The following is a 12,300-nucleotide window of genomic DNA, read 5'->3' as shown; positions in this document are numbered from 1 at the left end:
TACTAAAATCTTATCTTTCTGTTGCGCGCAGGAGTTAGTGGCGGAAGGTGAGAAATTGAAACCGATGACGGACGAACTAAAAGCTCTGGTAGGACCCGTTCTCGCGTATCTCGCAGCTTTCACCGAGGACCCGGCGCGCGTGCTCGAAAAGAAACTCAACAAATTGCAGAATTCCGTCGATACGTGAGTCGACTCGTATTTTTATTCTATTCTTACGATTAGACGTCGTCGAAACATCTTCGAAGACGCTACATTGGCGTTATCGTTACATCGCGTCCGGGATAATCGAAAAATTCGGATCGCGATAATGTTCATTTATTCTCAATCTTATAAATAACCAATTTTCATATAAAAAGAAACGGTGGTTTTTTTCATTCTTTTCTTTTCTTTTATTATTATTATTATTATTATTATTATTATTATTATTATTATGCATACAGATTCGATCAGCGTAGAAATATCATTTCATCGATCGTTTGATTGATCTACCGTTTTAAAATTTCTTTTCCGCATCTCTAATCTTCGATCGTTTCGAAAATAAAAAGTGTCATGGACATTTCGCTGCCGATGCCGTGAAATCATCGACGAAAAAATTACAAGACGTTGTGCGGTGTGTGCAATTTTTACGCATGTGCATGCGTGTATTTTCGCTTTGGCATATTACCATTCCTCCCGAAAGGAGGAATAACGTTCGCTTCTCCCATCACCATTTCGTACATTTTGTTTCAGGATCGCTTCGCGACCGTATATCAACATTTTCTTCATTTATGTAATTCTATTTTGATACGTGATTATTTTCAGGGAATTTGATTATATTTTCAGGTATCATTGCAGTAGTCGTTCAGAAATAGTATTATAAATCGATTGAATATCATGTTAATTTAACGCGATACCACGGTACGAGAACCTCGGCCACTGAACGTGCCATTTTCTTTTCTCAATTATACGCGCGAACACACGCGTCGAGTTATCGAAATCTTGCGTTTGAAATGGACGCGCGAACGCACGCGTCGAGTTATCGAAAACTTGCGTTTGAAATGGACGCGCGAACACATGCGTGTAAACAGGAAAACGAAAACGCCAGGAGCGGATTCCGTATGGATTACAACACGCATTGATTTAGCATGCGTTACGTATCGTATCACGTTCCATCATACCCAAATCAGTCCCATGACGTAATTAGGCCTTGTAAATACACAGTCGCGCATCGGATCTTACCGATCGGCCGCGTCAGAGAATTCATAATCGAAAACGAATTTAAATGAGTTGCCGGCGAAGGCCGTGCGCTAGAAAGTTTGTTCATCTTGGACTGTAGTTGCGTCTATGGTGTATCGCAAAGAATCCTATTAATTATGCATTTATGAAAAATGAAGAATAATTCATAAAAAGGTGTCAGTGGCGCCGTCTACGAACAATCGTGGGAACTACTTTCACTACAAACTTAGGCGTTTTAGCGCTGATGGCGGCACTTGTGAACTAAATTATGAATTTGAAATTTGTTGAACACTTGTTCTATCACGTTCTGACAAATAAGAACATTTAGGACCTATCTATTCTATATAGCATTATACATAATTTTTACACGTCTTGTCACTGCAGGACAATGCAGGGACTCGTAGGTCCGCCACGAGCCCAATAAATTAATAGAAAAAAAAAACGCAACGCAGATACCTATATCACATAATTGTACTTAAATTTGCGAAAAAGGTTCACACTACGATGAAAATATAGCTCAGTGACTTTATTAAGAAAATATTTGTAGTTTGTTCGTTGGCAGAGCGAGCCACAAGATTGCCAGAACAGCGAATCAAGTACTGAAATGAATCTTTTTATGAATTACATCTTCTCATTGGTGGTTCGCTTCGTCCTGGAATTATGTATTTCGTCTACATACACAGTATTCCTAAAATATTCACTTTTAAATATCTTCTCGTGACAGGTACAAGATTTCTACGATCGTAACATAGTTGGCCAGTGCATTTATGAAAGTCGTACATTTTAAACCCCGTTTTAAAACTGAATAATCCTGATGTATAAAACCAAATGAGACAGGACTGGCAAAGAGTAGAATTGGTAGTATTTAGTATAGAAATATGCAGGAACACTTCATGGATCACGACTACAGGGCACAGGTATACATACATATCAAGAGAAGGAACAGGCAATCAGAAAGCGACATCGGGTTGTATATAATAATGAATAAATAGCGTTTCAAATAATTTGGTCACGTTACAGTATCTATGATAATGTATTGTAATACCGAGGTTGTTTGTAAACACCGTTTCGTCTGTTACGTAACACACATCGCGTCTCCAATTACTTACAACGGCAACGAGTCGTTGATCGAGCAACGTCGGATGATCCAAGATTCTCTGGATTCCGATCTATTCAACGATCCCGCACGCAAGCTCGTTCGTTCGAACGCGGAGCAGTAGCACGGCCGCGATTAGGAACTACCTTTCCATTGGGGTGCATTCGCGACCGACGAATCAGGGGTTTCGTTCGTTGTCGATCGAATCTCGCACTAAATATAGATTTCCCTAAGAAAAGTGAGAAGCAGGCGGTAGCGGTGGAACGTTGTCCCGCTACGAAATTTCATGGCGTAATATCCGCGGCCAGTTTACATGCCAGTCACCGGTTGTCCGCGGCACGGGACACTCGAAATAAACTATGACGAGTCGAGACGTCACGCGTTATTACGAGAATAATCCGCGTGTACTATAAGCAGTTCGCTTATTAACCTATCGCGAGACTAGTACCATGATAACGGTATAATAACTCGGATCGCGTGAAACTTTGACAGTCCGAGTAGCCGAATTTCGTTGGGATTTTTAAGGAAACTTTGATACGTACGATTTCTCGATTCGCTCGGCGAATCGTTATCCCTTCCGTGACGTGTTTCGGCGAGGATAATCGTTACCGCGGAAATTTGGAGCGGCTCAGCGTTCGATAAACTGACGCGAAATTGTGCAATAGCTTCAAGATATCTACGTCGCGCAACGCATCGGACCAGTAAACGCGACGTAACGATCAAATTTTCATCGGAATTTTCGCGTATATTGGGTTAGCGGGATTGCACGCGGTTATTGGCTTAAATGTTATGACTGGTCGCGTCGTGGCCTCTATCACCAATCGATACCGAAACGGAACAGTGAAACGTGTTTCGACGCACGTGACTTGTCTAAACGCGAAAATAAGTTCCGTTGAAACTCGTTGCCATGAATAAACGCTAGATAGGACGATTCGTTAAGAAATTCGTGTAAAAGTGTTGCCGCGACACGACGATTTCCAATCGCTAGGAAATACATAACACAGTTGATACCGTGGCATTTGACATACGAGCGATGAATCGCACGGTTGAACTTTAATACGACGTATTTAAATCGTGAGAAGTATAGTTGTCGCTACAGTGATCGACGTTCAACAGCTGAATTTCGATACGTCGATTTTCAATTAATTGGAAGCGCAATCATCGTCCAAGTGTGCTTAAGGGGGGTATCCTGAATTAGAAGGTCTAAAAAAAAGCGGTTTTTCGTGAATTTCTTTAGGATAGACAAAAATAATTAATTCTATCGAACTTTTTCTCCTCTTTTCATACATATTTGAGTAGTCTGTACAAATTTTTCCAACAAGAAATATTCAAATTGAGTCGACTGTGGCGTACAACATTTGCAGAACACCTCGCAATTAAAACCTCCTATCGGCAGGAAAGATGCAGGTCGTTATTTTGGTTTGACACAAAAAAAAAAACCAAAAGAAAGTTTCATTTTCATACATTTTTCTTCTATGTGAACTAAGAAAAACCCACAAAAATGGTGAAATGTGAAGTTACTCCAAGTTTCAAAAAAAGAACAAGTTCCTTGGGTGAAAAAAATCACTTTAACTTGATACAAAAAGTTGTTTAAAAATTTTTTTGTATACATTTTTTTAGCTCGATAGAATTAATTACTTTTGTCTACCATAAAAAATTCACGAAAAACCGCTCTTTTTAAACCTCCTAATTCAGGATACCCCCTTAACGATGACGCCAGGGTTACGAATCCAGCGGTTGCATCTTTGTACAACGAATTCTAAGACGCTAAGAATCTATCGTGCGCGGTATTTGTCAAGCGTTTATCGAATTGCACGGTTCGATTTGAATATCGTGATTTCCAATTTGTAGAGGCAACGGTTTTACCGTATCGCCTAAGGCGGAATTTATACGCTGCGGTTTCGGTATTGTTACAGGTGAAGTTTTAATCGTAACGCGTAACGTACGGCTCGTTCAAATCGCGGAGTAAAATTTGATCACGCTACCTTCACTGCTAGAAATCCAACCGACATGGAAATCTAGTTCGCTAGGAGATCTTTTTAATAGATCCAATTTCTCCCGTCACATTCTTTAAAATTGTTTGAAATGTTGCTCGCCAGGAACGATTATTTATTTCTGGTCCTTTTTCAATTCTCACCGCAACGTTGCAACCCCAGCCGCAACATTTCGATCCGCATTGTAATCGCATCGTGTTGCATCGATGCCAATACTGTCGCGAAGGAGAAGAGCGAGTGGCGAGTAGCGAGTAGCGAGTAGCGAGTGGCGAGTAGCGAGTGGCGAGATGGCAAAGATCTTCGAGCCAATGAACCCGCGCCGCGCGTCGACGTCGGCGTCGGCGTCGCGTCGTGTCGTGTCGAGCCGTTTTCTCGGCGAGAGGAAAACGAGGTATTATTCTTAGGACCGGCGCGACGTGCGCCGCTTTTCGGCTGTCGTCGATTTTCGTTCCTGTCCGGCTTGGCCAACGTTTAAGCCTAAGCCGCATGCGTCGCGGCGCCTCGCCAAGACGAAAATTCAAAGTTAACGCTATTACGGCCTTCTAATAACGTTTCGAACCGCGAACGCTGCTGTTTAGCTTGATTGTGCCGCGCCATACTGTTGTCCGATTTTCACGACCAACTCCTCTCGGATTTATCGCGAAGAACAGACGGGCCTAAAGGGATCGAGAATCATCGAAAAACGCCGAGGCCAGGAAGAGTTTGGGAAACGAGCGAACTGGATCGAGAGATCGATCGTATCATCGTCCATATTTCTCGGCTAGGTACGGGGTCATCGATATGGATCCTCTTCGCGATTCGATAAACGGGATTTCGTCACTCGAGAAACGGAAACATTCTCGTGGTACTCGAGGTGGTCAACGTTTGTTGTGCTCGTTTGCTAGCGATCCAGGAGAGTAGTGCTCATCTTCCGGTAGACTTTCGATAGACGATCGATCGTGACTCGACGATCGATCCTTGAGAAAAAGTGGACGGTTTGATTGGTGTTACGGAAATATCTTGGCGAATGATCTTGCCGCGATGATGTTTGCCGGAATAGATCGAGTAAAGTCGAGTCGAGTCACATGCCCGCATAAGGATTGCATCACGTGGACGGAACACGTCCTATTCCCGCTACCGGGGACGATAACGATATTCTTTCTTCATGTTCGCGAGAGTTTCAGCTTCTCGAATATCTTCAAAGGCAAACTCGTTCGTTGCCAAATTTGCCAATTCGGCTGCGTATAATTTTGGGTTTACCGCTTCGAGGGTAGTTCATCGTGTTCGAGGACAGATTTCGTTAACAGGAGTGTGTGATTTGTTCGATAATATCGTTACGTCAACTCGAAGGAAACTGGAAAATTCGGGTTTCGTTTATTTCGAATACGTGGCACGAGTTAGACGGGAACGCTTAAATTGGAAATCGCGTCGGAACGCTGGTAACTCTATCGCTAGATCTGCTTTCGGTCCACGTTTACGATCGTCGAGAGAATCTTGTTGCGGTATCAAATCTTGGACGTCGAATGCATCGTTACCATCTCGATCGAGAAACGCGTACCTTGTCAATGTCTCTCGTATCTCGAATAAATAGCACCGGTGATTCACCGATTGCACCTCGCGTTAAACATCGTTCATTCTTAGCATCGATGATGTCATCGCGTGAAAAGAAACCGGTGACGTTTGCGAAACGTGACATTGACATCGCGAAGGTTTCCCGTACTCCGAAATCGCTCTTCTTCCGACTGAAATCGGCACGTGACACGATATCGAAATTTTTCACAACTAAATAAATTGCATAGCGATACCGAATTCTCGATACCGCGGTTTCCACGCGTTTACAGCTTTTTCTTTATAGTTATCTCAACATTTTTATCTCTACTTCGCTTTCGGAATTTGTTGGTTTACTCGACAAAATTTCTCTCATTTAGATTTTATTTCGTCGATCGATCGATCGATCAGTTTCGCGAATATAACGTTGACGTCATCGTTATTCAACCAGAAACTAGGAAAACATAGCGCATCCGCGCGTATCACGTCGAACGTACTACAAATGTAAACGAAAAGACGAATCGTTGCGAAATTCCTCGTGATTCGCTCTGCGTATAGCGCTGATGTTGTCATCTATATGAAAACACTTGGCAATACACTCGAACAAAATATTCAACGAGTACAAACAACGGCCAACGCGATTAGGAGAATCGAATACTCGATGTTCCGTTAACGACCGATCCAGTGGATTCGTGCACCTGTTGCGTCATCTATCGCGTTTTCTATCGATACGTACGTTAAAAAAACGAGAAGGAAAGCGAAAGCGACGGAGGGATACAGACCGCTCGATTCGATGGTAGCGAAAGAACAATTTTCATTCCAACGAGTTCCCTTCGCGAGAAACGTACTCGCGCGCGTTTCGTTCGTCTACTTTTAGCCAAAGCGTCCTCCGCTAGCTTCTGGCTGGAGCGTAGCCAGCTACGACCGAACCAGCGACACGCATTTCCGATTCTAAATTTGTCGCACTTCTGACTCGAATAATTCCTTAAGGCCGGTCGATCGATTCGAGATATTCTTCTCTTTTTTTTTTTTATTTTCTCTCTCTTTCTCGCTATCCATCTATTCACCTACATCTCAACCTCCGTAAACGTTTGCCCTATTACCCGCGAATGCGATGATCGGTGTCTGGCAAGCATTATAGGAGGGCCGCTCGAACAGGAAACATGTCGAAATCTATTTTTACTTCTCGCCGCCTCGCGCAAGTATGCTGCTAAGGGGCAATTCGTTTTCCGCTTGTAAGGTAATCGACAGCTTTTCTAACCGCGGCGTTACCATTTCGAAGATCCGTTAATATCCGTAAACGATTTCGAGGCAGCGGGTGAAGGTGGAAATTATCATCTAGATTAACTAGATCAGGAACAGAGAATGATTTTCGCGTTGAAAATCTCGTTGCAGACTCGTCGTCTCCCTTCGGGCGAAATCCAAGAAGGCGGACGAAGACTTGGAGACGTTCGAAAGCGCCGAGCGTGAGATCGAGCACCTGAGAAAGCGTTTAAACGAGGCGCGCGACCGCGCCTCGAGCCTTTACGTATTCGGCTCGGATCAAGACGCGACCGAGGAGGAGCTGGACGAGCTACGCTCGGCCGTCGACGAACTTCTCGAGGCCGCCAAGAACTTTTCAGGAAGCACTAAGGCGCGGTACCAAGCTAGCCAGCAGCTGATCCCGAGCGATCTCGGTCAACATTTAACGGCACTAGAGCTTTGCGCGGAAGCGACAGCCCAGGTCATGGAGGAGAAACAGAGGGAACAGAAGCGAGCCAGAACCGTCAGATCGGATTATCTGACCGACCTGGACGAAGTTCAGGCATGGATGCGTCAGGCCGAGCTGAAAGTGCAAGACAGATCGGTCGAACCTAGCCGTCTGAAGGAGCAGCTGAAACAGGTGCAGGACGAGCTGTCGACGATCGCCGACAAGCTCGAACGACTAACCAGAAACGGCCGTTCCATAGCCGAGAACACGAGAGACGAAGCCGAGAAGCAATTGATCAACAGCACCGTTCACAATTGCACCGAACAGTTGAATCAGTTGAGAAATTGGCTGGACGAGAGGAAGCAAGCGGTGGCCGACACCATCGACGCCTGGCAGAGATTCTTGACGTTGTACGAAACCGTGAAGAACTGGACGGAAGAAAAGAAAGAGTTCTTGGTCGAGCCGTTGAAGCTCGCTACTCTCGCGCAGGCCAGGCAGAGGCTGCACGAATATTCGGTACGTGGGGAAACCAGACCGCGAACAATCCACCGGACGCGGACGGTACTTTTCGTTTGGCTCGTAGATCGGTGCTGGGCACAGTATAACGTGCGTCCCGAATAATCGTATACGATTACCTCTGGTATATTACATAAACACGATTCGACGATTACAAGTGTAATCGTAAAGTAATCGTTGTCCAGCTCTGATCGGACGGAGATCGACGAACGCGCGTTTCCCGATGAGCTATGAAAAGTACGATAAAGCTTCCTCGATGCGAGAAACATCCGATGTTTCGCTGGAGATTCTGCTTTGACTTATCGTATCCGTCGAAAAACACGTACGCGTTTGTCCGTGTCTCCGTCAGCGTCGAGCAAACGAGAGATCGTTCCGTATACCCTCGTTCGTAGTTCATACCTGTATACCGGTATAAACTCGACTAATTCCAACATTCGTTCCGCGTCGCGTTACAGACAGCCGTAAAGAGCTGCAAACAGATCAACAAACATCTCAGCGACATGGGGAAAGAACTCGAGAATATCGGTCAGGTTTGCAGCGTGGGCGATTTGCCCGAGAAGCTGCTCGAGGCGGAAGAGGCCAAGGTTCGGGTGGAGGGTCAACTGTTGGAAAGGGTTCGTGTCGACCGTTCCCGTTTAATTACCAAGAGAAATACAGCGAGTGCTCGCGCTCGCGTAACATTGACAGAGTTCGAACTTATTCGTTTCAGAACGCTTTACTCCAAGAAACCAGCGAGGAATGGGAACAATGCGAGAGAAAACTGAAGGAAGTGAAAACGTGGATCGAGAAGGCGAGGCAGAATCTCGATTCGCCGCAGAGCAAAAAGAAACCGTTGCGAGATCAGCACATCGTTCGTGAGAAAATGTTGAGCGACATCGCGATACAGAAAACAAAAATCAGCATATCGATGGAGAAGCTCCAAGTTCATTTCCGTTCCGGGATCGGTGGCGACAGTCGAATCGGCGATACGGTAGACGAACTCCTCGACGAGTTAGACGGTCTTCATAGCACCGTGAAAGAGCAGACGACGTCGCTAGAGGCTTGTTTAGCTCAAATCGATCGATATCAACAGGTTAGCGTATAACAGGATATCGCTAGACGCGGTAGCTGTATTCTTCTGAAGCGCAATTACCGATCCGGTTCGACTCTAACTTGCTTTCCATTTTTTTTTTCCTAACTCGGTTTCAAACTCGGACAGACAGGGTAGGATAGGATAGGATAGGATAGGATAGGATAGGATAGGATAGGATAGGATCGGATAGGATCGGATCGGATCGGTAATCGTTTCTACGTGTTCGAAAAGGATACGGCTGAGACGTCTATTTGTCATTTTAGGAGATACAACATTTGAGGCAGCAGATCGTACAGGTGGAGCAACAACTGAGGACGGTGCTCAGCCCGACTTACCTCTCCAGCGACAAGGAGAAGGCTTTGCAGGAGCAACAGGTAGGTTCGCCTTGGTCCCACCTTTTCGTCACCTGCACAAGTGCGCTAAAGCAGCAAGTTGATTGTTTGCATTTGCTCGATACCAATCAAATGCCACCACCAGGATATCGCGTTTTTCCTAACCCTTTCGAGAAACTATTTGTTCGGTACTCCGGAAGGACGCGCAGATTCGCGATAGTTTTTCCTTGGACGCGCGCAGAATTTCTTTCTTCGTGCCTGTCATCCGTAATATTAACATTCGATGCGACTAACGATCAACCATCGACCGAACCACGCTAATCGTTAATGGTCGGGGCAATCGGATCATTGGCATCGTATCGGCTGCTTCGTAATCGAAAGCGAACGTTATTCTTCTCTAGAATTCGTCGAGATCGTTCCGCGTTCGCGACAAGTTGTTTCGAAGTGGCCGATAGCCTAACGAACGATTGTCCCACAGCTGGAAACATTTTGATAATCCGACGATCGTCGGTGTCGCGTCGTTTCGAGGAAGATTATTATCGGGAGACAGAGGTCGTACTGCTATTTATTTCGATTATTTTATTTACGTCAAGGTGTTTCCGTTCAATTTTATATCCAATATCACGTATCCCGATCCTATCCAAAACCTTTCATATCGAGAAGCTTTCTAACTCGCGATACTTGGACAACCGTAAACTTTTTAATCGATCGTTCCGCTATTGTTTAGGGATTCGCAATTCCGATCACAGTTCGAATGAACTCGCGATCGAAATAATTCAATTTCGAAAGAAAATGTTAATTCGCTAAATATCATTCTCTTTTTTTTCTCGTTTCTTTCGTGTTTGTACCTACTCGTACGATTTATTCGATGCGCGAGAAAAAAAACTTCTAACTCTGCTTTATATCTCTAAAAAAAATTACACTCTTTTTATCGCGTCGATCGAACTCGATGATCGTCGTTCGAATCGCTGATGCTCGAATCGTTTCTTTCTTTGCAAAAACAGCGATCGAACGATGGACCGCGATTCGCGAAGCATGTTATCATCGTGGTGGTACATCTTTTACTCGGTGCTTGTTGGTATCACGCTCTGACCAAGGTTTTCACTTTTTCTATTTTTTTACATTGTACGAGACCACAATCGACCATAATATCACTCTCACGCACGTCCTGGTTTCGGTCTTTCTTAGAACATAGTTTTTCTTTTCTTTCCATTCTTGTCCACGTACATTTTAACGACACCTGTATGTGTTGTTGCTGTTGTTTGGTGTTGTCTCAAAAGGGGGGATTACTTGATTTTGCTTGTTTTTGTGTAATTCACGTGTTCGTTCTTATCTTTTCTATTTTTACATTGCCGTCTCACCGGTCTCTTGCGTATCACGCGCGTTACACGATGAAAACGACGATTTCGCGACAATCGTCGTCGCACTCTGTCGCAATAAAAACGCTGCGCCGTTTACACGTCAAATGAAAGAAGAAAATATAGTAGAAACGATAGCGTTCGGTTAAACGAGAAAATTCGAACTAAAAACTTGTATGTTTCTGGTCGTATCTTTGCGAGAGTATTCGCGGCGGTTTGGCAAAAATTGTTCGCTTAACAACGGTGTACTGTGCTCCGTCCGCGATATGAAAAGTTCGTTCCTGAAATTTTCTCATTTCGTCGAGCACTACTTTAGTCTGTAGTCGCACGACCGCGACCTGCGATATACACGTACGTACGCAGGTAACAATGTTTTGCACCGTCTCAATCTCTACAGACGCTATAGATGCGCGCAGGAAACACGCAAAAATTTCTTTCTCGCACACACGAAACATGTACACGATATCACCGTAGGCTTCACTTGTCTCGAATTTTCGATCGTCACGAGTAGCTCGCCTACGCAAAAACAAAGCGTTTGTTCGTCGGATCCGAAACAGAGAGAGACACGCGTGTTTCGAGAGCAAACGCGAAAAAACAGAAGATATACGCAAGAAAATCAAGTGACCTCTGGACGCGCACGTCGAGACTTGTGCGGAAATGCAGCGTGCACAAGTGAAACGTTGCGCGCTATTACAACAAAAAAAAAAAAAAAAAAAAAAGAAAACTTATTCGATAGGTTTCGCTTCTTTCTCCTAAGTTTGCGTTCTTGTTGTGTTTGTTTTGTTCTGTTTGATTATTCTCGATCCATCGCATTCGCCTATTTGATTTACGAAATTTTGTTTGCCGCACCCTTTACCCTTTACGCCGCCCTTCCGAAAATTCATCCGTAACGCTCCGTTCGTCCTTCACTCGTTCACTTTTCGTTTGGTCTCGACTCATCGTTCGATCGGTTCGTCATCGTTGTCTCTTCTCGACGTCCTCGTCGTTTCTCGCCGTCCCATTTCTCGTCCATCGTCCTCATTGGTTTCTTGGATCTCTGTCTCTCTGGCGACCCGCGAAAAACGAACGCGTCGCGCGTACAGATTTATCGCGAGAAGATCAAGTCGTTGCAAAGCAAAATTCAATCACGCACGGAGAGATCGAAGATTCTCGCGCAGCGCGGCACACCCGATCTGGAGCCGTTGGATCCGTGACGGTGCCGATAGTCGGCCTGGGAGAAAATCGAACTTCGTCGCTCGTCCAGCTCGTTCCAGCCGCGCGGACGGGGACCGTCGAGATGCCGAAGAGACCTCGCTTCGAGTTCCTCGAGCATCGAAAGATGATCCTCGTTCTCCGGATGGACATCGATTAACGTTTTTAATAGCTCCAGATCTTTTTTAGCGAAACTTTATAGTCCTATACGTGACCAGTCGATCAGTCGAATTATATAAACACACACACACACACACACACTCACACACACACACACACACACACACACACACACACACACACACACAC

The 12,300-nt window shown here is 44.9% G+C and overlaps 1 protein-coding gene across 3 annotated transcripts in view; it reads left to right on the top strand.

The window, feature by feature from the left end:
* Window positions 1-12,300, top strand: part of LOC128891331 (muscle-specific protein 300 kDa) — a 62,607-nt gene that overhangs the window by 36,410 nt on the left and 13,897 nt on the right. For 2 of the 3 annotated variants that reach the window (XM_054150726.1, XM_054150725.1), the window contains 6 exons: window positions 32-183; window positions 7,228-8,038; window positions 8,494-8,652; window positions 8,748-9,110; window positions 9,374-9,484; window positions 11,883-12,251. In XM_054150726.1, the coding sequence (XP_054006701.1) occupies window positions 32-183; window positions 7,228-8,038; window positions 8,494-8,652; window positions 8,748-9,110; window positions 9,374-9,484; window positions 11,883-11,993 (1,707 nt within the window). In that variant the 3' untranslated portion in view covers window positions 11,994-12,251. Of the gene's footprint in view, window positions 1-31; window positions 184-7,227; window positions 8,039-8,493; window positions 8,653-8,747; window positions 9,111-9,373; window positions 9,485-11,882; window positions 12,252-12,300 lie in introns of those variants that run through there. The other variant, XM_054150724.1, reaches the window with a different exon arrangement.

This window comes from Hylaeus anthracinus, unplaced genomic scaffold (assembly GCF_026225885.1).
Source record: "Hylaeus anthracinus isolate JK02 unplaced genomic scaffold, UHH_iyHylAnth1.0_haploid 12001, whole genome shotgun sequence".
Classification (NCBI taxonomy): Eukaryota; Metazoa; Arthropoda; class Insecta; order Hymenoptera; family Colletidae; genus Hylaeus; species Hylaeus anthracinus.
This window is presented reverse-complemented; position numbering and strand designations above follow the sequence as displayed.